The following is a 27,936-nucleotide window of genomic DNA, read 5'->3' on the forward strand; positions in this document are numbered from 1 at the left end:
CTATTTGCAAATCATGTCCTGACCCACTACCATTATGAACGACTTGTGACCCACTGCATTAGGAGATCTCTGACATTTCTCATTTGAATTAAAATCTATATTTTAAGCTCATGTTCAAGTGGATATAAAACATCAACTGAATTATTTTCGCCAGTGCCAATGACATGAGGTTTCAGTCCATTATAGGGTGCACTCAATCCTATTAGAATCATTGAGGGTCACAAATCAACTCAACACATGGTGGGAAAATAAAAGGAAGAAAACCCCCTGCTTGATACAGGGTGAATGGGAAAACTCCACACAGACTGACTGAGATCTCCATAATCACTATGCCACCATACCACTTGTGTACTGATATTTAAGTTGTTACAGAGAGAAAGAAATTCAAGTAGGAATTCTAAAGGAAATTATTAAAAACCAATATGCAAAGAGATTGTAAACATATGGTATGCTGACAGTTGTTGAAGCACTTCTACAAGTCTAATATGTGAGGGTGCTGGTGCATTATGAGACACATGGCATGGTTTTGAAGTTCAATCTGGATTATGAGGATACCTGGTAACAGCATCCTGAACCCGGGGCAATTTAAACAGTTCTTCAGATCCATTTTTTATTCCTTTTGCCCCATTCCTTTATGAAGTACTGACCCTCAACCCCAAGAAGTGGGTGCCCAGATCCACATCTTGGTCAAATAAAGCCAATTTGCTACTCCAAGAATCCTGGACCTCCCTCCAACTCTTCTTCTCATCATTTCTTTGCCTGCTGTCCTGCAGACCTCCCTTATCAGGGTGTTGTAGCACCGGCCATGTAACACACACTCGGAGACCTGCAATGGGCCCCTTCAAGCATCAATCAGTCCATGGCTATAGTTTTCACTGTGAAGCGATCGTCCGGAAACATGTGGTAGCAGTTAGTGGGGAATGAAACATCGTTGAAACCTAAAAAAATGAGTCGTGATTGATGACTTACTTAGGAAGCCAGCATCAGTTCAACATTTGAGTGGCCACATGCAAAGCTTTCACCAGGGGCTTCCCTGGGCTCTTGGGGCACTGACGGCATTTAGTTACCCTAAGCCAAAAGCCTCCCAGGCTGCTATTTAGATATCCTGTCCAGAAAGCCTTACAGCTTTAAAGAGCTGCAGTCCCTAAATGTAAACCTGTGTGTTGAGTATGTTAACTCTTTCAGCCACCACAGTTAAGGGTGCCCCTCCAAATGCACCGACTGCCACCATCGAAGATACAGCTTTCAATGACTAAAGGCACCATGTCACCCCTAGCAAAAAAATAACCAGCGCTGGACAGACAAGCGAACCCTCGTGGACGAGTGCCTATCTGCAGATTTTTTCCTCTGTGCCTCCAAGATGAACCACATATTCTCATCGCCAAATGATGAGTCTTTCCTGGAATCCTACCAACCCATCAGCCATTGGCACAGAGGCTACAGTGAGTGGGAACGACAACATGCGAGCCTGCAGCTGTTAATGTTATCAAGCAAGCCAAATAAATAAAAAGTCAAGTCGCAGACAAAAAGCAGGCGTGCAGGAGGGAAAAACAATTAGAATAAAGTCTCAGCCGAAGCCATGCGGCCAGCTCCTTCCTGAGGTTTAGCGCAACAGGAAAGTGACCTGCAGGTGAGTGAACCCCTAGGGTCCATGTCCTATAAGTGAGTGACATTGACAAGAATCAGGTGGGCTTAGACTTCTTTTAAGTTACATCCAACAAGCCTAGGCTTTAGGTCCTCTAAAAGGATGGCATTCTGTAGTGTGGACACTACAGGAGCAGAGTATCAACAAGACATGAAGACATGTGCCCAACTCCCCTGTCACAAACCTTTAATGGCTTTTGAAATCTACCAATGTTAATGTTTTATATTGTTTTCAATGACACCTGATATCTCAAATCCAGTTGCTATAAATTACTAAGAAATGTTTTTTTGTAGACTCAGGAAGGGCAAGTAACAGCCATCTTGTTTGTGGTTCAAGCTTCCTGAAGTCCATTCCTTGCCAGCTGGACATTTCAAACAGATTTGGATGTTTAAGTTGAATGTAATGATTATACACCCTTTGCAGCTTTGTCTTTTAATTTATAATTCACATAGCTCCTCCCATATCCCCTGTAAGTAATTATATCTAGAACAGTGCCATGGGAGCGGTGCGGCGTTGCAGTGCTTAGTGCTTCCAGCTCACAGCCCCAGTAGAATGTGTCTGGTCTCAGTCTGTGTGCAGTTTGCATGGTCACCCTGTGCCTGTGTGGGTTCTCCTGTGTATTTCAGACTGTATGGTTATTCTAAATTTGACTATCATGAGCATGTGGACTCTGAATGGACAGGTGCCCAGCCCAGTGTTGGCTCTCACCTTACCCTAATGCAGCCATCATAGGCACTAACTGCCAACAAACCTGAAGTAGATGAGCTGGTTTGGAAATGGACAGATGCACAGGCTACATGCCAATGCCCAGATTTCTAAATCCTCCATTTATTGTAAACATTAATAAATGTGTGTTCATGACTATAAATATTGTTAGGTTCTTTCTTACTTGTAAATCCATGCAATTGATTTGAACATGCCATCAACAAAGAGCGCTATATGAGACTGAACTGAAACTGAATTAACTTTAATAACAAGGCTACAACCTTACAGGATGAGACAAAGAAGACATCTGATGGGGTGAGCTAACTGTAATTAAAAAAAAAATGGTTATGCAACTCCGCCAACAACTCGCAGCAAGCGTGCAGACTTTATTAATCTTGCCCTGAAAAAAATTCTTGGCAAGGCACACGACTGAAGTGCTTTATAAGTCAAATGAGCCACCTCTGACCTCGGGGGCACCTGCTGAGCCCTCCATGCACTGCTTTTTAAAAGACAGAAGGGAGGGAAATGGAATTTGGTTCTGGCACAGACAGGTAACCACAGTTTAACACCGGAATGAACCTACATACTGCAGCCTGCAATTCTAAGTCCCATGGGGCTTCACACCCCACATTCTCTGGCTTGCTCGGACATTCATTCGTTGCATATCCTGGTTTTAACCAGGCAAGAGGTGAACGGTAAGATGCACATCACTTTTGACCTCACAGTTCACCTGCCTCCTCCTTTTGCAGTTTCATTAGAAAACCTGAACAAATGAGTCACCAGACAGACGTGGGGATGTGTCATCTTTAGCCGAGAGAAGCAAAGCACATGTCTGCTCACACAGACTGCAGAAGAAAGCCTCATTCATAATGACGCCACCATGGAAACAAGATGGAATGCTTTGGTCATGACAGAAGTTGGCGGCTTGTGGAAAACACTGCTGAATCAGCTCACTGAATTGCTAAAGGCTTGCTTTGGGAAACATTAGGGTCTGGATTGGGATTAATTGATCTGAAGCCCATCAAGGTGAGAATGCAGTAGGAGAGAAGCTGGAGGTCAGTGTCTGGGAATACAACCAACCATCATTGCATTTCCAAACCCTCTTTATCCAATTCAGGGTCACAAGGGGCTGGAGCCTATCAAAGCAGAATTAAACCCTGGATGGGATTCTATCGATTTTATTGTCCGCTTACGCACAAAAGATCCATTTAGAGGCCTCAGTCAACATATTACACACACATTTATGGGATAGGAAAGGAAAACAGACATAAGTATGAGAATAACCACAAAGACAGGGAAAAGTGAAAATTCCACACAGCCTATGATCTGAGCCCAGTCTCAAAGATCTAGGAGGCTGCAGCACTAACCACTGAGTCACAGAGCCATCTATTGGGAGCACAGTAAGATCATTATTTTACATAGTGCCTATCATTACAAATATCATCAGAATATGCTTCAAACATAAAGACAGGATAGGAATTTAGCCTACTAAAAAGGCATAAAGAAGTTTGAATCCTTCAGTTAGAGTCAGAGTATGATAGAGGGGATTTGGAGGGGGAGGCCGTGAGACTGAGAAAGAGAGAGAATGGATTAGGACGGTGTCAGAGTCCTCCAGGATAAGAGACACTTGGGAAGGGGGTGGGGCCCAGAACTGCAACAAGAATTCCCCCACCATTCACCAGAGTGGTCTCTGAAAGAACAAACCCCTCCCCCAACACCCAGTCACCACTATGCTTTGCATTGCCGCCAGAAAATCTCCAGGGTCCCCTGGATATCTCTGCCTTTTCCAAATTAACTTCTCACTTACTGCCAACTATCAGCTTCCTCTAATCAGAAAAAGCTTTGGGAAATCTACGCCAAGCATTTTAGACAGACAAAGACAGCAGACCGCCCTGGGGCCACCTGGTCAGGACTGGAAATCAGTGAAGTGGGGGTTTTAAGTGTCAGGAACAGTGCAGGGGACTACAGGACAAAATAATGGCTCATCAACACCTCCTTCTGGGAAAAAAAACACTAACTCAAGTGTGGGGACGCCCTAGGTGTCTGCATGCCAGCACAGAGGCTTCCCATGGTGGATTGTCTGGTCGGTCGGGATGCCAGTCTATCGTATTTCAAAGCAGTTCTTCTAATGGTCTGCATGCCACACAAGGCAGAAGCTGTACGGTATGGTACTTCAGTACTGGGCCATCCCAGAGCTCCTCAGACAAAGGCAGGTCTCCAGATGAATGGCTTCAAACAGGGGTTAGGTGCAAATTTAGCACAGGATTTAAAGGTGCCTAAATGACATTCTGTGAGCACACAACAATGCTAGTCATTAACAACTGAATGGTGTGCACACCAGGAAACAGCATGACCACTATTCCCTGACTAAGTTGGTCCCAAAAGAAATTTAGTTGTGAAAATGAATGGACCTTTACGGTGGCAGCCCAAGTACCAGGCATCCTACAGTTTTATCCTAGAAACTCACAGGGACAAAGAGAAATATAGGAATGCTGTAATATGGAGCCAAGTTAATAACTGAGATGTTTTATGAATGCAATTAGCTATCCTTTACTTACATAACAATGGTGGCTTGTTATAGAAAATGTAGAGAATCCAAGTTTTTTTTTTGTTGATTTTTTACAAGGTTTCTTACCATTTATTTTTTTACTCCCAAATTGTCCCAAATTGTGATTATCAGCCTTAGAATGGTATACAGTATTATGGAAGGGACATGTTAGCACACAAATGTTATGATTCTCTGTGTAAGAAAACATTAAGCTCTTCAGTGCCCACTCCAGCACCCTGTTACTCAAATGAATAAAGAATGTGATGGGTTGACTTAAAAGACTTATACTTCCAAGCAGCATTGGGGGTAAGGAGTTAAAAGTAGAATAACAGTTAATGTAACAAGTCAGTCAGTCATTTTCCAACCTGCTATATCCTAACCCAGGGTCACGCTGGAGCCAATCCCAGCCAGCACAGGGCACAAGGCAGGAACAAACCCCGGCCACCTTGCCACAGGGCACACGGGACAATTTAGGGTCACCAATGCACCTAACCTGCATGTCTTTGGACTGTGGGAGGAAACCTATGCAGATGGAGAACATGCAAACTCCACGCAAGGAAGACCCAGGAAGCGAACCCAGGTCTCCTTACTGCGAGGCAGCAGTGCTACCACTGCACCACCATGCCGCCCTAATTTAACAAGTAACCTACCGAATACTTATTTTATTGAAGTAAAAATACATGTGTTGCTTAAAAAAACAGGTATGCTGTACTCCATTCCTATGGAAGCTTATTTTTGACACAACACAAAACAATAATAAAAAAAAAATGGTTGCGTTATTTTGCAGAAGTATTGCCTTTTTTCGTAAAGAGTGTGCCTGATCCTGTCAGCGTGACATTGTGCAGGCGCATCTACTGACAACTGAGGAAGAGGTTAAGCACATGCGTAGCGTGCAATTGAGTGAAAAGAACTGAACAGACGTTAAAGATACACACTTAATCTTACATGTGCTGAGGGGTAAATTCAACCTGCTCTGAAATAAATGTGGACACTTCAGAAGTCCTTTGCAGGGCTCAATCGCACAGCAAATCAGAAACGACCGAGCTGTGTGCAATCCACGAATAGAAACCTATTAATAAAGTTTCAGTTTAGTGTTAGTCCAGTTAATTGCTATACATATGTTGAAACGGGGTGACTGGGTAGCACAGCAGCCAATGTTAATACCTCAAATCTTTGGGGGATTGTGTAGGAGATGGAAAAAAAGAGGATGGAGGTTATTAACTTAACAGTGCATGAAGAAGTAAAGTATTTATAAAGCACAAGAAAATGATCAAATGTGGCTGCGTTTCTGATCAGTATCATGAAGGTTCATATATGGGCTTAGAATTTAAAAACAGGTCCTAGCCAGTGAAATATGCAGTTTTTCATACAAACAAAGAAAACGTAACACAAAAGTAACACCCTGTTTGTAGTGCATTACATTCTATAATAAGAAGCTGGAAGTCTTTGGAAGAGGTGCTGTCCTGGGCTGCTGAGTCAGATCAGCAAAGATCTTTGCGGCCCTCTTCCTCACCCTGGATTCATGCAGGACTTCAATGTGCAGTACATTACAGCCTATGATCCTTTCATCTATCCATCCATAATCCATCCCGCTATATCCTAACTACAGGGTCACGGGGGTCTGCTGGAGCCAATCCCAGCCAACACAGGGCGCAAGGCAGGAAACAAACCCTGGGCAGGGTGCCAGACCACCGTAGGGCGCGCACACACACTCACACCAAGCACACACTAGGGACAATTTAGAATCGCCAATGCACCTAACCTGCATGTCTTTGGACTGTGGGAGGAAACTGGAGTACACTGGATTTGTTAGTGCGCTTCAGATCGGCCTGAGCAGAGGCAGCACCAAACCAGACAGTTACAGATGAGGTCAGAATGGACACCGGAATAACTGTGTAGAACAATATTGCTTGGTGGAGATTAAATTTCCCCAGTTGATACAAAAAGAACACCCCCGATGGTCTTTCATAATAATACATGTGATGTTTTCATTCATTGTAAAGTTTTGTGACAACACAGTCCCCAGAAACTTACATGGCTCTGTCACCCCAACAGCTGAACCATTTATAGCATGTGATCAGTGAGCAGGTGACCATTTCCTGAAATCTATGATCATCTCCATTTTTGAATATTAAGGTCAGTTGGACCATCTTGTCCAGTCTGGTCCTCATTCTAACTTCCAATCCATAAAGGTGTAAGCAAAGGGGCATTTAATTGAAATGGAAGTGAACCGATTCCTTGTATTGCACCTGTTCAATAGCCTGCCAAAGCGGTCAGGTGTTTGGACAGGTTGGGCTGGTGGGGTTGATCTGACCAATGACCATAGGCTTACAGCTTCTAGAGAGAGATCAGAACACACATGACTGAAGCATGTGGTCTTTACTGTCACACATTAAAGGTAACTATGCAGATCCACTATTGCTTTGTCTTTGTGTTGGGATCTCCACTCCAACTGACTATAGAGGGCTCAAAAAGCAAATAGTTTCAGCCAGGAGTGAATCATGAAGTTAATAGCATGGTGGCTGTGAGTCCACTGGGTTAAACCTCTAATCTCAGATGACAGGAGATGAAATATCACATAAAGAAAGCGGCACTTAGGTCCGGCTAAGGCCCCTGGCTGCGGTTATCGGTCAGCATGACGGATTCACTGGTTTCCATTCAGCCCTCTGATAATGTTTGTCTTTCAGGAATTTACAAGGTGCTTTTCATCAACTGCATTAAAAAAAAAGCAGCAACTACAGGAAAATTAAATATTTGCTAAAAATAAGACGTCGGCCAAGCCAAAGGCAGCACTGCAAAATCTCGAGCCGCTGCCACTTCTGTTCTTATTCACATACCTGTTAACCTGCTTTTTTTTGCCCGTTGAGCCTTGTTGCCCTTACATTAAATTAACCTACTGCTGCCCTTGGAGCTGCATATTTCATTTTTACTTTGTAATGATTTATTGAATAGAACTAAATCATTCATTTAATTTTTATACCTGAAAATTTCAATACAAGATCACAAACTGAGCCTATCAATGGACGCGAGGAGTGTTAAATGGGGCACCAGCCCACCACAGAGTACAGTCGATCATATTGGCATCATAGAGATCTAAAAGCTTCTTTTATAAATATCATACCAGTTCCAGCTGCTTCATCATTTTGTTTCTCTTAAACTCAACACATTAGGAATTTAAGGGTTTTCTGTAGTGCAGCCATTATTAGTCACTTATAGCTACACTATATGGGGAAAAGTATTGAGACACACCTCTTAATTATTGAATTCAGGTGTTTCAATTAGACCCATTGTCACAGGTATACAGTCTCCATTTACAAACATTTGTGAAACAAAATGGGTCGTTGTGAAGAGCTCAGTAACTTCACGCATGGTGCTGTGATAGGAATGCCACCCTTTCAATAAGATCCATTCATCCATCCATCCATTATCCAACCTGTTATATCCTAACTACAGGGTCACGGGGGTCTGCTGGAGCCAATTCAAGCCAACGCAGGGTGCAAGGCAGGAAACAAACCCTGGGCAGGGCGCCAGCCCACCACAGCTTCAATAAGATGGTTAGTGAAATTTTTTGCCTGCTGGATATTCCACGGTCAACTGTAAATGGTATTATTGGAAAGTGGAAGCGTTTAGGAACAACAGCAACTCAGCCACGAAGTGGAAGACCATATCAAGTCACAGAGCAGGTTCAACAACTGTTAAGGTACATGGTGCACAAAAGTCGACAACGCTCTGCTGATTCCATAGCTGAAGAGTTCCAGACTTCAATTGGCATTAATGTAAGCACAAAAACTGTGCAGCGGGAGCTTCATGGAATGGTTTTCCATAGCTGAGCAGCTGCATGCAAGCCTCACATCACCAAGTCCAATCCCAAGAGTCAGATGGAATGGTGTAAATGTGTTCTATGGAGTGATGAATCACGCTTCACTGTTTGGTATTAAGATGAGCGAGTATGGGTGGATACTGGGAGTACATTACCTGCCCGACTGCATTGTGCCAACTGTGAAGTTTGGCGGCAGTGGGACAATGGTGTAGGGCTGTTTTTCAGGGTTACTTCCAGTGAAGGGCAATCTTAATGCTTCAGCATACCAAGACCCTTTGGACAACGCTATGCTTCCATCTTTATCGAAACAGTTTGGGGAAGGCCCTTTTCTATTCCAGTATGACTGTACACACAAAGCAAGATCAATAGAGATATGGTTGAATGAGTTTGGTGTGGGAGAACTTGACTGGCCTGCACAGAGACCTGACCTCAACCCTTTTGAACACATCTGGGATGGACTGGAATGGAGATTGTAAGCCATGCAAGACAGACCTTCTAATCCAACATTAGTGCCTGACTTCATAAATGCTCTACTGAATTAATGGGCACAAATTCTCATAGAAACACACCAAAATCTTGTGGAAAGCCTTCCAAGAAGAGTGGAAGCTGTTATAGCTGCAAGGGGGAGGGGGCAACTTCACATTAAAGTCTATGTGTTTGAATGCAAAGTCATTAAAGTCCCTGTTGGTGTAATGGTCAGGCTTCCCAATACGTTTGTCCATATAGTGTACGTACCACCAACAAAGCCTTTGTTGCGGTCCTGTTCTGTACTGTAGTAGTAAGTGACTAACAGGTGCACTTTGGTAGCTCCTACTCACATGTTGTCAGGAGTACTTTATAAGTCTTTTTATGACCAAAGACAGAATTTCTTAAAGTTATTTTATATTACCGTAATTGACTAAGAGCAGCACCCACTATCCTAAACCTAACTGTTTTATTGGTGAAAGGTGCTTTACAGATTTTTTCAAACTGCATTTCAGGGAAGTGTGGCATGGGGTGCAGAGTGGAGCCACTTGTGCAGCTCAGTCGTTCCTTTCAGTGAACTCTGCCCTGTAAAAGAATGGCATTTCACAACCGCCTGAGTAACAATCTCTTAAGCAGCATGAAACAACATTCTGCATGTGAGGCAGGCTGTCTACGAGCCAGAGACATCAGTTTACAGCTCACCGTGAAAGCCTTTCTTTGGATTTTGATTGAGTGCTACTTCTAAACTCCACTGGACATTCAAATAGTTTCTGGGTCGGCATGGCATCTGGATGGCCAAATATCTTAATTGTCTCCATATCTGGATTAGCAAAATTAAAAGCGGCTGCAGGCTTTCTACGGATGTGCCGGAGCAAACTTTCTCTTCAACAGACAAGCAGTGTGTGTGTGTGTGTGTCTCATACGTACATATGGGCAAATGTCGCACTCAGACATAAGAGTGAGGATTGACTACATAAACAAATAAAGAACATTTGGCACCATTTTGGCCAGAAGACGTGTGACAGTCCTGTTAACTAAAATTTGCTCAGACTGTTGTAATTGCACCCATTGCAAATTAGGAGATTAGCACACAACACGAAAATGTAATCCGTATTTGGTCCTGGACAGCAATTTCAGAAATATCCATCCTTCTATTTTCAGATCTCCCTTAATCCAATTTAGGATTGTGGAGGCCTAGGCCTATTCCAGTGGGAAGCAGCAATGGATGGGGCTGTAAATAATCGCTAGGCATGTTCACACTCCTCCCCTATAATATGTTATCTCAGATGTTTCAAAATATTAACAATATGGCTGTTTTCTACCCATTAATTAATTTTCTAAGCTAGGTTTTCCCATTAAATGACCTTATAGATCCAGAGCTGAAGCCTAACCAGCATCAAAATCAAGGTAGGAATGGACCCTGGATATATCTATCCTATCCAGCCACGTTAGATTGCTTTAGGATGTGGCAGAAAGCTGGAAGGATCCAGAGAAACACAGATAATAGATAAACTGCACACAGGCAGTCAGCAAGGGGACAAATGAATTGACATCCCTGGATATGTAAAGCAACATTGCCAAAACATAATCCCCACTCTGCATTGCAAAATGACCACTTAAGTTGACCTGTGCACCAACAGGATTATGTCTGATTGTGCCAAATTCTGGATTTGTCGCAACATCTCTAGACACATGCAGCCTGCCATGTTTACTTCTGATTCGAGCTCTCTGATCTTTCCTATCAAGTGTCTTATTGTGATTTCAGATTTACATGCAGCACATCATATTCCAGATACCCAGCTCTATATGAAGATCAATACTACATGGGAGAGATAAACCACTACACAGTCCATCTCAATGTAAGCCTTTCGTGGATGCCCACCAACGCCTTACAGTTTGATGAACTGTTTCTTGCAGAATCTCCAGCTCAATTTAAAGACTCCTCATTAGACCTTGGTGCTTACAAATCTACTCCATCATGCTGTATCGCCACTCATGATGTCATAAATGGATACAGTCTGAATTTAAATGTTACAAGCTGACTGCAACCAAAACAACTGTTATAACAGTCTTGCCTTTCCTCCTCTGGTGCTCTTTTGTGCCACCATCCCGTTAAGTCAGATTTGCTCAGGGTTCAGTGCTAACACAGTAACACAATTAATAAGTTCATAATGCACTGTAAAGATGAAATGCCATAATAGCATCAGCCATCAAATGCCTAAACCACACTGGCTGATCGTTCCAACGTCCCAGATTATTTATCAGTATATGCGTGCCTATCAGGCCTCCATATCAGGGCACAAGACTGACAGCAGAAGGAAGGCAACATATATTTCCAACCACTCTTAGACTAGATAACAGCCAAAAATCAGAAATGACCAAAACCAGGTGAAGGAAGAAAGTTAGCCAGATATACAGATTTGATAACCCAGCATGGTGGACAGTATTAGAAGGCTGTTTGAAGTGGACTGCAAAAGATTTGCTGGGCAATTACTCTGTACGGGCTATGACTTCTAAGAATCTCTTAAGAGGAAATTCACCAAAACCACCAAAAAGGCCTCCATATGGTTAGAAACTACAAGGAATAACTTATAATGCTAAAACTTGATCAGTTATGATTTGAGGACCTGATAGTATAAGGTCTAGGTGTCTATTCAGCTCAGAACAAATCATTTATAACATGTATATGGTCATGGGACCACTGTACATGTCCATTCATTTTAGCAAGCTCATTTTTTTGTGTGAAGAGGTTCAGAAGAAGTTGTCACCTATTCCAGCAATAAACATTTCTGGAGGTACAGCATCAGTCCCCAAAGACCTTCATGTGCACACAAACACCAGGCCAGTCAAGAGCAGCACCCCATCTTTAAGGGATCACATGTCTTTAGACTGTGGGATGAAACTAGAAACTCTGAAATTAAACCACACAAACAACACAACTCAAATTGGACACACACGTAAGTAGAGGATACCCCAATGAAAAGCTAAATCGGAGTCCGAATGCTGTGAGTGCCACAACACTATCCGGTATACCCCTCTGAATAAAGTAACACATTATATGCTAGAAAAATATGTTTATATTTTTGGTAGTCAAATATTTTTCCTGGCGAGGCATGAATGTGGAAAATATACTTTTTTGGAAATACACATTAGTTACACTATAATTTATGAATGTATAAACTACTGAAAGTGTGATCTGGAAAATTAACAACAAACCTCAGAACCAAAAATGCACTTTATACATAATATTAAAGGAAACACATTCCTAATTATAATGTCAGAAATGTTAATATGAGGGTTCTTCAAAAAGTCTCCACACCTTTATTTATTTATTTTAATTTTTTTTTGGAGAGTGCCAAGCCAGTTTTGCAAAGCTTTACCACCTCGTCCTCACCTACAAATCAATGGCCTCTGCAAGCTGTCATGTCATTCCCTGTAACATTACTCTTCTGTCCATAAAAATTATCACCAGCCTTGTCTTCCTGCTTCTCAGTGGTTGTTCATTCTGATGCCAGTTACAAGCACTCTGCCTACCACATACTTGTCCAACTTTCTTGAACACTTCTAATTTCTCTTATGCACCTCTGCAAGGTAAGACATTGTCTTTATCCTGAAAGCATAAACAAGTGTGAATTTCTGCTACTTAAAGTACTTAGATGACTAATGACAAAAATTGCCACTCCCTGTTCTTCTGTGGTGAAAACAGACAAGACGTGTAGCCATGTTTATGGTGGCAGCTCGCACACTGACAGCAAGGTTACTCTACAAAAGTGACTTGGAGATGCAAAGTGAGTAACTTTTGAAGACACCAACCAGGACATGTCAGGATGACTGACATCTTTTGGAAGCCAACACCCAGTCACACAATCACACCACATTCAGGACAGCACTGAGTAACTGGGCTTTTGGAGTTGGATAATCCTAAAACATCTGATCTGCCACTCCCAGTTTTTTTTAAAGTCACACTCATTTCTAATTCTAATTCAAAATCATAAAGGAAATAATAGCATGTCCAGCTTGGGAATGCATCATCAGCCTGCCTGAGTCTTTTTAAATGTGCAAAGTGGCCAGTAGACCCAAAAGAAAAAGTACAATTAGGTGGCAAACAGTCAAATATATTAAATAGTGTAGATATAAATTTATTTCTAAATATATAAAATATGTTTGCACAATCCCAGTGTAGACCATGTAAATGTTCAAGTACAACATTTACAAGTTAACATATCATACATAATACATTTAAGGAATATTCAATTTCCATAATTTAGTTCAAATTTTGTAATGCTAAGCAACAAAAATGGCTGGTACTATATACATGATAGATAGATAGATAGATAGATAGATAGATAGATAGATAGATAGATAGATAGATAGATAAATCCTCAGTGACAGATGGCTGAGATAATCAGTCTTCTGCACACAAATGCATGATCAGTCCATTCCTCCATTAAGTGCTCTGCAGCCTCTCATTGGGACATCTAAGCCACATTAGATTTAAAACTATCTGTACCTGCACTAGTGGGTTGGCACCCTGACCGGGATTGGTTCCTGCCTTGTGCCCTGTGTTGGCTGGGATTGGCTCCAGCAGACCCCCGTGACCCTGTATTCGGATTCAGCGGGTTAGAAAATGGATGGAGGAAGGATGTACCTGCACTAATCCACTAAACACCCCTGGCACGCTTCACCACAAATTGGTATAGTAAGGCATTGGTGGCCTACCTGTGACTGTGTCATCAAGTCACTATATCTGCCTGTGCTCAATCTGTAAAAGATATGTGTAAAAAGCTGTAACATATCCTGAAATTTTACAACAGCTAAATATTGTGTATAATAGAAGCAACTGCTTTTACAGTACAGATTTGCCATCTACAGAAGATGTCTGACTAAACTTTGGCTGCCTCAAAGAGTGTGTCCTTCAGTTCTAGCATCCAGCAAGGACTGGAATATGGTGGACATTAAAATGACAGTGAAAAATGGGATGGTTCAATTCATCCATCTTATATTCAAACACAGAGTGGCATGGGCCACCGTCTGGACTAGTACCATTAGGTACAAAACAAAATCCAACTACACAGTAGACGACAGGTCAATGCAAAGGACACACTTTCCACCCCTACACACACAGACACAAGAAGGTCAGTTTAAAGTCATCTTTCAAACGAATGCCTACTTGGTTGGGATGGGGAAGCAATGGAGTCAAAAATCATTTTAACATAGCGAGACTTAAGAAGAATAAAACAGAACTTAAAAAAATGAAAAAATATAAGGTGTTAAACAAGGCAAAAGGCCAATGTTTACACGAAACCAAACAGAAAGGCAATAAAGATAAGAAGACTCATGAGACACAGTCAAGGATGCCAGGAAACTGAAGTAAGAAATGCCAGCAAAACAGATCAGAATGCAGTTTAATCAAACAGTTTTGATACAAAGTTTACAAGACGACAGAACTATTATAAAAACAACCCAACAGCTGTGGCAATGACTTAAAAAGGTCTCTCATGATTTGAACTATTGAAGACACCCAGATGTATAAAATAAGATTCACTTTTACAATACTTTTTACAATAACTGAGCTTTCATTATTTACATACCTTATCAACACCACAATACCCTTCTGCCCAAGTCTGACTAGCTTATAACACTGAAGTCATTGGGCTACCAAGAGATCAGCCGCCTACAAGCAGCATGGGGGCACAGAAGTTAGCAATGCCACCTCACCACAACCACAAAATATGCATTGTATAGGAAATAAATGACAACATAATACTAATAATAAAGTGGCACAGCATTGAAAACTGCCACCACACCACAATAAATGCCACTGCTCATATCCATAGCTGGTGGATTGTCTGCATGGAGCCTTTGGTATCTTCTAGGATCTACAGGGTTTTCCTATTCTGGTCTTCTGCCCAAACCCCCAAACACATACATATTAAGTTGTGCACAAGTATACCCAGCCATGGACTGGCAGCCCACCCAGGACAGATTTCCACTTTGCTTACAGAGCTGCTAGAATTAGGCACCAGCACTGATTTGGATATGCAAGCTAGAAAATGTATTCCACTTAAATAAGTATTGGTAGGACTGTTACCTACAGCATAGTAATCACCGTCCTCATGGAGTGAGCACCATCTCCTTCTGTCTGCAATCTTTTTTCTTGGTTGCTTCACATTTTCTTATTTGGCCTGGCAAGTGAGTTTAGGTGCAGCTATGAATAAGTATTTGTTTAACTGATCTCCAGCCGCTGAAGCTTTCATGACAACGTGACCTGTAGAAGACGTAACAGAGCCCAGACACAGCTGAACAGACAACAGGCGTGGGTTCAACTGACCTTTCATTTAGACAGTACTTTTATAGACTTTATTTCAAAACACAATTCTTCTCCTCCTAGGCAAGCTTTGCCCTCCTCTTCTCAAGACTCTGATTCCCAGTTAAGGGAGCTCCTTTGATGCTGGTCCTGGGAGTATTTCTGGTGCCACAACGTAGCAACCGGCTCAGACCAAACTTCCATAAAACTGTCCTCTTCCGGCGGCACCATTTGGTGATACCCAGTAACCTCAAGAGGGCTGCCCTCCCAAACTTCAACTCTAACGAAACCCTGTCCAAACTGGAGCCATGCCAGGGAAGCACAGCCATAATGGGAGATGAACTGTTCTTGGCAGGCAGTCTCCCCTCCTCGAATGGGAAAGGGATTAGAAATACATCTTGGCCATGATATGCATCCTTCTTTAATGGCTTCCCGGCCATCAATCTACAATCAGTTACCCATCTCCTTTGGTATTTGTGTTGAGATTTTAAAAATAAGTTCTCATATGCTATGCCTAGTCAAACATATTTGTAAAGGGCGTTGTTAGGTCATTCACTATGAACGATGGTATAAAAAACCAAGACTGATTTTGCTAAAGGTGCTTTGTACCTCATGGTTCAAATCACTCTTTAGGAATGATCAAAGCACTCCACATCCAGTTCTTTTTTCTGGTGACTCCGCTGCAGCTCAGATTAAATATCCATCACTTTCACACGAGACACAAATAAGGAATTACAGCACAGTAGCGTTTTTTTTCAAGCTACAGTACTTTCCCCAATGCTTTAATTAGATTTTTCCTCCATGGTCTTACCACTGTGACTCTGTTTAGGTTTCATCATTTCAGCTGTAACACTGAAACCTTTTTCATTTTTGTTTAAAAGCGATGTCATTTTTTCCATTCCCCGCAAACAGCCTACTGAAAAGACAAGGTGCCTGCAGTGTGTAATAAAACAGAAAAAGCTTAATGTAAGAAAATGGGATGGGGGCTCAGACTGAGTCTTTCCAGACTCCTTTTTACAATCCAATTACAAGTGGCTTATTGTTCAACTGAAAGACACAAAGAAATTCTGGAAACCAAATCCACTCTCTGAACAAGTCTTTGCCATACTTTGCTTTTGTCCTTACTATCAAACCACACCGTTCACTTTCCTTCTCTTGAATTATACATTTTTGAAGGGCAAAATTAAAAACAATTTACTTTTTCAAGCTTTTAAAAGTTGAATTTCTATGAAAAGTTTCAAATAAGGTCATAGAACTGTGACATTTCATAAACCGAAAATGCTATTAATAATTTAACTTAAATAGCACATTTCATAATGACTGCTCTCCTATAATTACTGTCTTAATATTACTATAAAAAGTAATATTACAAACGGAAAACAACATATTACATTGAGCTTTGATGGGGACGTGATGTGGCATTTGTTAATATTGATGCCTCACAGCTCCCATGACACTAGGATTGAATCACAGGCTGTGTGGAGTTCTCATGACTGCATGGAGCTACCTGCCATATTATAAATTGAAGCTCAAAAATGTCCCTTGCCCAGCATGGGCACTTAGGGGACATTTTCAGGCTTCCGAAAGGTATGCAATACCACCCCAAGCAGAGAGGGGGTGCTGTCACTAACACCATCTTCTGTTACATCTGCAGTTCAGAGACTCACCAGCCAAATGACGAGTGACCAGCTTCTATCAACTTCTATCATGAAGCCTTGCTCTGGCACTGCAAAGATCTTGAAGCCACTGCAACTGGCAGTTCATCTGAGGAGCAGCACTTGAGGAAGACAGATGCAACCCTCAGCCTTCTCATTCTGTGTTTTTGCAAATGTGTGCGCATTTTTCTTTTACTTTCTATTCCACATCATCAAATGAGGTTTCCGGATGACACCCCAACCCTTTCTATATTTGATGATCCTTTCTTTGATCTCACAGCCCCCAAAAGGGTTGTTTGAATGCACCCTGTGATAGACTAGCATCTGTCCCCTTCTGTGTGTTTGCTTTTCACCTAATGCTGACAGGACAGGCGCTATCCCCAGCGGTCCTGAGCTAAATCAAGCAGGCCTGAGGATGGATGACCTTTCAAAGAAAAAAACATACTGCAAACAAAAGTTAAAGAGCTGGAGTAGAAAAAATGAGGCACATGTGTGCAATCTCACCACTTGCTCGGCATGCATCTTTCAGTGAAAAGATTTATTTTCTGGACCCCCTTTACTTTTCAACTAAATTTGTCAGCATTTTTATTATGTAGTTAATGTGTGGTACTCCTCACATTACACTACTCTACTACTTTCTTTTAGTGTTTTTTTTTTTCAAAAAAACACCATTCTAGAACATTTTCTTTTTAGATGTTGTACATACTACATAGACTTAATTAGGTGATTTAACCTGCCAGCACACAAATACTGTATCCAAAGGAAAAGGAATAGTCCAACAGTGTCAACTTGATTTACGTTTTCTTTTGAAGGTGATAAAGAAATACTTGGCTTCAGCTTTCATTTTATGTCCAGAAGGTTCAGAGCTACTACTCAATGAACTTAAAGTATGCACATAAAAAGCAACAGCTGTGCCAGACATTGTTTCACCCACCATGTTCAAAACTCTAGTCTTCGCACATATTCAGTCTCTAGTTGTCACAGTATTATATTTGCCAAAATATCACGTATTTGTGATGGCCCAAGTGAACTAAAGTAACATGCCCAAGTGATTACCTGCCAGATGCACTGTAGCTATAACATGCTTGTAAAGATTTTCAAAGGCTCATATCAACAGCACTAATCATGGCTCTTAAGTTCAAATTCAGTTTACACACCTTGTAAAATTATCAGGTCAGTGGATGATGCCATCTCTCTGGGCCTACACTTTATAGAAGACACCTTGGTAAGTGAAGCACCTATGTTATGATGCTGGTCAGCTCTGACTACAGCTCTGCTTTTTAGTACAACCGTCCTCTATTGGTCTTGACTGGAGATTTGGGCCTGAGTAATTCCTTCTGCAACTGCATGCTGAAATGGTAGAACTCAAGTACCAAAGACGACAAAGCCCCATAAATGCTGACTTTGAATGGAGTCCCTCGAAGTTCCTACTTCAGCCCTGCAATATACATTGAAATAAAGTAACGCAGCCTACAAACAATAACATTCCAAATTTAACTTCCCAGCAACACATTTCTTTCACTACCTTCAAATCAGAAACTTTGTTAAACAGAACCTGCCCAGTTTTCCTCACCTCCCACCAACCTCTATGCCGGAAAAAATATTGATCAGTTTCAAGGACTCAGGCAGCATTTCTGCAATATATAAAACCATTTTACAGTCCCTCCCTTTCAAAGATCCAAGAGGACAGTGGGAAAAGGATCTCTCACTCAATATTTCAGAAAAGGAGTGGAAAGTTGCACTGCAGAGAATTCACTAGAGCTCCATATGCACAAAGCATACAATTATTCAACTCAAAATTATATATCGAGCACATCTGTCTCGCTTAAAATTGTCCAAAATGTTTCCAGGGCAAGATCCAACCTGCAAACGTTGCAATCAAGTCCCAGCCTCACTGGGTCACATGTTCTGGATCTGCACCGGGTTAACATCATTCTGGACCAAAATCTTTAAATGCCTATCAGACAGCCTTGGTGTCACAATCCCTCCTAACCCATTAACAGCTGTGTTTGGTGTACTCCCAGATGGGCTTAAAGTGGAGAAGGAGAAACAAACTGTAATTGCCTTTACTACACTAATGACACGCAGACTTATTTTGCTCAACTGGAAGAATCCTAACTCTCCTATTTTAAGTCAGTGGGTAACTGATGTTATATACCATTTGAAACTGGAAAAAATAAAATTCACACTTAGAGGATCTGTGCAGAACCTTTTCAGAACCTGGCAGGATCTAATCAATAACATTTTAGAATAAACTTTTAAAGCACTGAGGATTTCTCTATTTATCATTATTCACTTATTAATTCATATATTTACTTCTTTTTACTAGTTTTAAGTTTTACCCTGCTTACTTAGCTCTCTTTCTCAGGGATGGGGGTTGATTTGTTTTCGATCTTATGTTTGTAAAAATTGATTTATTTGTATGGTATGATGTGTGATTTTAATAAAATCAATAAAATAAAAAAAAAGAAATAAAGTAAAGCTTCATTAGATCTGTTGACAGAGACAATGTGATACAGTAACTGCAGTGACTAACATTAATGACAAGACGCGTACAAGAATAAGGATGGAGATCTGACAAAGTGGAGTCACTACACAACCTTGGTTTTGAACATCACCTGCATAAAGAACTTACTGTGGAATCACATGCCAACTGGCATCATTGAAAAATCAATACAATCTGAAAGCTGTCACCAATACAATAGTGTTACTGATCACAATCAGTCCAAAATCTCAGCTGGACTAACACCATTGCCCTACTGGAAAAAAAAAATGTCTGTCTTCATTCTTGAAGAGTTGAGGGACATGAAACAGACAAGGGAATTGATATGCTTCAGAATTAATTGTGAAAAGTTCAAAGTCCACTCAGAGAGTTGTGACATCTGGAGAGAAAAGTACAGAATCAGTTAAATGCAATGTGGAAAAAGGGCAGGAGAGGTTTTGGTCATTTATGTGAATGAGGAATAGTGTTCAATTAAAACCAGTCACTGTACCAAAGAGCCTCAATACCCAGTCACTATTTAGTAAGTGGATGTGGAGCTGAAGTACTGCTACAAGTACATGGAGGTCCACCTCAGTGACAAGCTGGAATAATCTGAAAACACTGAGGAATTGTATAAGAAAAAGGAGAGCAAACTCTTTTTCCATAGGAGACTGTATTACTGTAGTGACATCCTTCACATCTTTAGACAATACTGTGATGACCAGTGTGATCTTCTACGCTATGGTGTGCTGGGCTGGTAACTTCACTTCCAGAGAGGCCCATCGAATGAACAAGCTAATTTAAAGGGCAGGCTCAGTTACAGGACACGCTCTGGACCCTTTGGAGGTCATAGCAAAGCAGTGAATTAAAACAAAACTGAGTGGCATTATCAACAATGCTGCACATCCTCTTTCTGACACACTAACACTGAGGACTTTCAGCCAATGTCAAGAAACCCTGCTGGTGCTCCTTTATACAAACTATAATACGACTGTGTGATGCCTCACTGGAACTGTACTTTTACCTTAAGCCAGACCAGAACTTTTTTTTTTATAATTCTTTGTGTTTGTTTGAAGAAGGTTCTTTCTATTGTTTGTTACAATATTTCTTGATCTTTATCTATTTATCTATCTCACACTAGTGGATCCTTGCAATTTGTTTTATATTTATTCTGTATAGTGGGAAACTGTAAACGTCAAGCTCAAGCTCTGGGTTCAAATCCTCACTTATTCCCCTGTGTGTGTGGAGTCTGTACTGTATAGTGTCCCTTGTCTGTATTTGTTTTTCCTCAGGTTTTCCTCCCATATCCCAAAGATGTGCAGATCCGATGTACTGATGACACTAAAGGGATGCACATACAGTATATGAGCGAATTCCTTCACAGAATGGTGCATTGTGCAGAGCTGCTTCTTGCTTTGCAGCCTGTGCTGCTGTGATACGCTCTCACACTCCATGATCCCAAACTTGATTTAAGTGAGTTTCCACAGTGGGTGGATGATTGTGTGTAGACTGAAATAAAAAGCATATACAGTAAGGCTTTCAATTTACTTGTTACAAATGAATTTGAGCATGAAAAACTCTGAAATGGCAGAAAAAAACAATTTCAGAAGGAAATAAATGGTAAGCCTTGCCAATGGAACTCGACAATATTTAGGAAACTAATCACAGCATTTTACAAGTTACATCAGGACACATTCAAACGGAGTAACACCGTACTGCTAACCACTTTAACCTCAGATGCGTTTGATAACACCTCTAAATATTAATGATTCCAGATAACAACCTATCTTGACCTGTTCTTCCTCTGCCAGGACAGTTGGAAAACCATGTATAAAGAAAACAAGCTAGCCTCTATATCCAGCAAATGAAATAAAAAATCTCAACAGCTATGATAAGTGCTTTGTTATATTCAATTGAGGCTTTAGGATTATGTGTGGTTGTTACATGCCAATGGACTGTAAGCCGAGCCCTGCATGCCACTAAAAGTTTGGAGGTATTGTGCAGATCTCCATCACATCTCATGGCTACAGGAAGCTTTTAGGAGCACCATGTTCAGGTCGATGAATCTGAGCAACTAACTCTGCCCCTTTTTCATCTGAAGTACCCTTGACCTTGACGAGCCACACAAGCAACCCACTGTAAAAGCAAATGCGACTCAAGCGTGCAATTCAAAGCAAACATCTAGCTCTGGTCACGGCAGTAAACATGTCCTGGCCGGTAGAACATGGCTTTGTAATACAAAAAGAATCTCATGCGATGCAATGGTTCAGTCAGCTATCACATTTCACACAGACAAGTGATCTAAACAACAAACACTCAATCATATAAACACAGCTTATAAAAAAAGAAAGAAAAAAAAAAACAACTACCAGGAACACTGCACCTGGATGGCAAGTCTTCAGAAGATTTAGAACGCTGATCCTATCCCATATTGCACTCCTGCAACTTTACCCGCTTGAAGTCTCATCCTATCCTGTCAGATCAAAGTAGCTTATACTTTTACTCTCACAGACGCTGGTCATTCATTAAGCTGCTCAAAGCTCGGCAGATCACAAATGTACTGTGTGAGCGTCTACTATAGCAGATGTCTTTCTTATAACCTAATAAAATGTAATACAGCAAAAACTTAAAAACATGTGTTTCAAAGGGTATCACGGGCAGATTACTCAAACTCAGAAATCCTTAGCACAATTTATATTATTTGACACCCGGATTAAAAAGACAAAGCGAGGAACCCACTGCAGTATTTTATAACAGGAAAACCAAGCATCCATTGATTTTCAATCACTCTACTCATCTATAGGATCGTGGGTGGGGGGTTGGCAGGAACCTCTCCCAGGGGCATTAGGAACCAAACTTGGGTGTATTTTAAAAATTATTAAGCTCAATGAATAGCTGGTGAAGGAGGGCATGAGGAAGAACACTAGGAATTAAGCTCTGGAGACAACTCTAAGAAAAAGTTATCAATGTGAGAATTTCATTATGGTATTCAGGTTGCCACAGTTTCTTTTCGAAAATATTATCTCATTGAGAGGCCACTGTAAAAAATACATGACTTTTCCAACAATTTTCAGTCATATCCTTCATTTACGTAATTGTAAGAAAATCAAAGCAAGCCGCAGACAGTCATGGCATGCCAGTGGCCATCAGTCAAGTAGTGCTGCACTCCCCAGAGACGTCACACTCTGTGACTCATTACATCAAAATCCAAATGGCTTGATTTGATTGCTGATGTTATGATCAGCAGTTTTAGCTAACTTTTATGTGTCCGTGTGAAGTTTCGAACAAAAGTTATTGTCTATTTTGCAGTTTAGACACTTAAGGATTTAAATGCCTTCGAAGATGAGGTAATCTCATAATAAATTTGCAGTATTATAAAAGACATAGAACTGCGAGGACGTTGTATAATCAGTTATCCCCTACAATTCCTGCTTGTTTCATTTGACAACCTCAAAGGCTGCATATTCGGTAACTGCAGCTGTTGAAGTTAACCTGTTCTCCAAGGAACAACCGTGTCAAGTCAAGTAGTATAATGTCAAAATTACTGGTCTGTTTGTTGCCACTAATGTGACACTGACAAAAAAATCAAAATCCTAACATTCTTAAAAATAATCAAGAAGACAAAAGTTAGTGTAAAATGACTAAATATAAATAAAGATTACATTTTTTTTTCATTCTGCATTTTCAAACCCAATTAATCCAGTTTCTTGGACAAGTGGTCAGAACCTATTCCAGTACAAACTGGAGGCAAGAAGGAAATAGTCCTGGACAGGGTGGCAGTCCATCCATCACAGGGCCCACTCATGAACATACCTACGTTCACACTGGACCACTTAAAATTCACCAATTAACCTGACCTGTACATCTCTGGGGAGATGGGTGAAAACCTAAACAGAACCGGGGAGAATGTGCAAATTCCACACTGACAGCAATCAACATGAAATTTGAATCGAGAATTTTGGATCCATTACATAGTGGCACTAACCAACATGTCATGAAATACTGAAGAGCGAAAACAATTTGACAAAAAATATGCAGATACTTGTTTTACAAGCAGAAGACTAATGTGTTTAAAAGGGTCTGAAAGATGACACTGGCATTGGATTTTTTCTTGTGGGCAGTGAAGGGGTGCTTAATGTTTAACACATGTTTTTAAACAGATAAATGCATGTAAGTTTACATTTTTGGAGCATTTTGCTTACCAGTATAATGTATTTTTTTTCAATGTTCACCATTTTGTCAATAATTGTTCTTTTGCCATAGAGTCACAGTGATGTTGTACTGAAACAGTATGATTAACATACTGAAGAATGTGCTACTTTCGATACATTCAAAAAATTGAATTGGTTTTTTTTTATTTATACCGCTACTTTAAATGAACTTAAAATTATCATAATTGCTGTCTTTACATAGCTCTTCCCAACAACATTGAAATAAGCCTCTTGGATGTCATATTAACATGTTTAATTTCCATTGCAACAAAGCTAGCAGGTGGTATTCCTTTAAACAGAGACATTTTGGGTCCTGTTGTATTTATCCAGCAACCTTAAGTTACTTTCTGCCCCCAAATTATCACCTTTTGATACTCAAAAAAATGGTATGGCTATTTTCCCAATACACAGATGTATTAAGTTAATTTAACTTAAAATGAACAGACTTTCTCCTCTAAAAATATTATTTTTGAATGTTGTCCACTTGAGAGAAATAGGTTTGGTTAGGTTTCCACATATGAGGTAATTTTTCAGAACTGTTTCCGTATATTCTGAGGTATTTTTCTAGGCAAAGAACTCTATATTTTCATAAAGTGATTTTACTTACATACTAAAAAAATCCCCATTTTTGGGGTAAAATGATACGAAGGGTTTCTGAAGATCCTAATACCTATGTAAAGTTGGAAAGAAATTAAAAACAGTTAATAAACTTCATTTTTCTGAGGGCTGAGGGTAAACTGCCCACAGTAAGGTTGTTTTCAATAAGGTGCAAAAACCTGTTGCATTCCCACATCATAAAAGCACCCTGGTGAGAGTAGTTTATAGAGAATTTATTTGCTATCAGATTGTGGAAGTTTGTTGTTTGAAACATGTAAGCCTGCATGTAAACAGGTCAATGGTCTTGCTAATAGTCAGTTTAGCTGTAACTTTTGTGGCAAAATTAAAACAATGTTTAAACATTACTGTGAAATATTTGTAAAATGGTTTATACGTACAAGATAAAATAGTTAATCTAATGTTAATGAGGGTAGGATTTTAATTATTTACTGAACTATTACTGATAAAAGCAGTGTGCTTCTAACTGTATTTTTTCTGGCAACTCCGCATACATATTGTATGGAATGTATAAATACATATAATATATTGGACATATATACAGCACAGCTGCCAGTTACAGTAAACATTTGAGAGTGTACATTTCTAAGAAACCCTCCTCCAGGACTGTCCTTTGTGCCATGCTCAGTGATGCTCGGATTGCCTCTGGTGCCCTGCAGTCCTGAAGTGGCTTGGCTGGTACAGTAAAGAAGACGAATGGATAAAATGTACTTTAGGATGACATTTGCTATATAAAGATACTATTATCGTAAAGAATGACTGGTTGATTGTAATCAAGTTGAACCCTTACAGATTTTTTAGGTTTAATGTTTATCTTATGATTTTTAAACTAGTATCTCTTCTTCTAATTTGCAAATATGTTATTGGTATATAGCCTTTGCAGTGTATGAATACCAACACTCTTAAGTGTGTTTTCATGATTTTCCTAAGTTTTTAAACCGCACAAAATTCGCAGTTAACGAGCTGCTGTTTTGCTGGAATCTTTCTCATTTAAAACTTGACAAAACTATCTTTATAGGCCATCTTTAAGCCAAGCAAATTAAAAAAATAGTCAGATAGAATTAATCAATCTATTTGAATTAAAAATCAGCTCGTGGAAAAGAATAACTCCTGCGCAGGAACTGGGAAACCGCAACGTATTTTCAAAATCTGGAAGCAATAAAGAAGTTAATGTACATTCACCGTTTGTTTGAACTCCTTGGGCCGTTCACGACTATTGCTGATTGCTGAATGAAAGATAAAAGCTGAACGCACGCAGCACGTGGTCATCAAACTAGGAGGCGTGGACTTCGGTAAGGGGGCGGAGCGAGACTCCGTGCTCCAAAGCGCAGCACGTACAGAATTCGGAACCGAGCAAAGTTGGGGCTAAAGACATTGATTATGCACATATACTGTATACATACATATTATGTATATATATCACATATATACACATACATACATACGTTTGTGTTGGTATACATACACATTATAATTTCATTGCAAAATTGACATTTTTGTTCAATCGCTCATTTTGCTTCTGCTTATTTATCGTAAGTAACTGTACATTTTTCAGCTTCCGATACATTAAGGATGTACGCTTCTATATGCGCAGGCGCACAAACGAGTAACTACATCTGAGCAGGTGCGATGAACACAGGAACACTTTTTAAAAGTCTAATCCAAGCTTCAGTATCAAGTGCTTCTCAAAAAGCTTAGAAATGAACATCGACATTTACTTCAGTCATTTTGTACGTATTATTTCTATTTAGCTTCACTCTCCTAAACTTATTGACTCAAGGCGATCGTTACCTCGATACAGATGCGTAAAACAGTACAAAAGAGTTAAGCGGATTCGGTAAACAGTGGGCATTATTATCATCAGTCCTTCGATCCTTCTTCGGTTAAGATTTTGTGCCAACTATAGCTAGACTTCAAGCAGAGAGTGCTGAACGTAACATGTACCTCACAACCCCAAGCATCATCTGCTTTGTCAGTCACTCATGGAATGAGGTATAAATTAAGTTTCATGCAGTCGTCGTGAGGTAGTCTAGAGAAATCCAGCGGACTCCGAGAGGAGGTGGATGCCGTATAAAGATGGAATAACAAAAGGATCAGGACCCTTTGCTTATTCGTAGGAACACATGACCTCGAAAATCGATAATCGTCTGTATGCAGTTTTTCACATCTTACTGAGTCGTCTTCACATTTGAGGTCCCCACGCAGATATACTGTAGAATTTCAAGTGGGTGGATTCCGATATAATTTAACTTTGTGACACACACACGCACACACAAGCCACACACGCAGATACACACATTACGATTTTGTTTCCATTCCTGACAGCTGCCGTTATTACACTGTACAGATTATGGCTTGTAACAGATTCCAACACCACCAGTTAATCGTTTTATCCAAGCATAGTTTCTATGACAGGCGTCTGTTAATTGAGAAACCGAGCGCTAAACATTTACAAGTCATATAAAACGTGCATACTGCGTTATGATTTTATGAAACTTCTTGTCAAATTCTTAAATTCGTAACTGCTCTATCAATTTTACACCTTAAGCTGTACAAACATCCGCTGTCAATTCCTTTTCAAATTTTACTTTATTTTCAATTAATAAATAAATCATCCCATGGACGTTTATATTCAGGTGGGCGCGCCGGGAGGATGCAAAAGGAGAGCTCAGTTATTTTTACCTTATAGTAGGCGAGCTGCAGGAAGTTGTAGGGGGTCCTCCTGTTGAAGTCCTGGATGACATCCTCGCTGACCCGGTGCACAGACTGCGCTCCCACCCTCCTGTCCAGGCATTCATTTAAGCACGCTGCCCTTCTAAGTACCACATCAAAGAAGGGCAGGTCCGAGGTGGTGTTCGAGAAGGGGTACTGGTCCTCACAGCTCAGGGTGCAGCCCACGCGACTTCGCCGGAGCTCCCAGTAGCTGCTCAACGCCTTCTCCATGTAAAATACGACTCGCTCGTAATCGCTGCTATAGAAAGCCTCGACACCGTTATCATAGAGCAGGTCGAAGGGCTCGAGGCGGGCTTCAGTCCTAAGCCACAGCAGAGTCGTCAGAAGAGCGAGCGTCCAGCTGAAGGCAGTCATGTCCGCAGCGCACATCACGTCTAGAGAGCGGAGATAACAGACAGGCGGGCAGGCAGGCAGGATAGACCGCGTCTGGAGCGTCGGATCTCAAAGACAGGAAAAGGTCCGCTGCGCAGCGTGGGAGCCGCAGTGAGCAGCGCCGGAGAGGGGGGCAAGTCTCCTCCCAGCTGACCACCCTCCGAGAGTCCAGCTTAGATCCACTCACTCTCACTCGCCAGTTCTTCGGCAGGCCAGGTCAGTTATGCTGACCAGTTGGATCAGAGAAGACTGCAGCAGAGGGTGACGGATTGAGCGCATGCTATTCTGTGGAAAACTTGGCATCAGTTAAGAGAAATATTTATAACCGCGGGCCGCTTGCTACCAGCAAGTTATCTGCAAAAAAACAGACGTTTGCCA

At 40.9% G+C, this 27,936-nt stretch overlaps 1 protein-coding gene across 1 annotated transcript in view; it reads right to left on the reverse strand.

Annotated features, from left to right (window-relative positions):
* Positions 1-27,933, reverse strand: part of p3h2 (prolyl 3-hydroxylase 2) — a 111,939-nt gene extending 84,006 nt beyond the window's left edge. The window contains exon 1 of the mRNA XM_039765912.1: positions 27,136-27,933. Coding sequence (XP_039621846.1) covers positions 27,136-27,555 — 420 coding nt within the window. The 5' untranslated portion in view covers positions 27,556-27,933. The remainder of the gene's footprint in view (positions 1-27,135) is intronic.
* Between the last annotated feature and the right edge of the window lie 3 nt (positions 27,934-27,936).

This window comes from Polypterus senegalus, chromosome 1 (assembly GCF_016835505.1).
Source record: "Polypterus senegalus isolate Bchr_013 chromosome 1, ASM1683550v1, whole genome shotgun sequence".
Taxonomy (NCBI): domain Eukaryota; kingdom Metazoa; phylum Chordata; class Cladistia; order Polypteriformes; family Polypteridae; genus Polypterus; species Polypterus senegalus.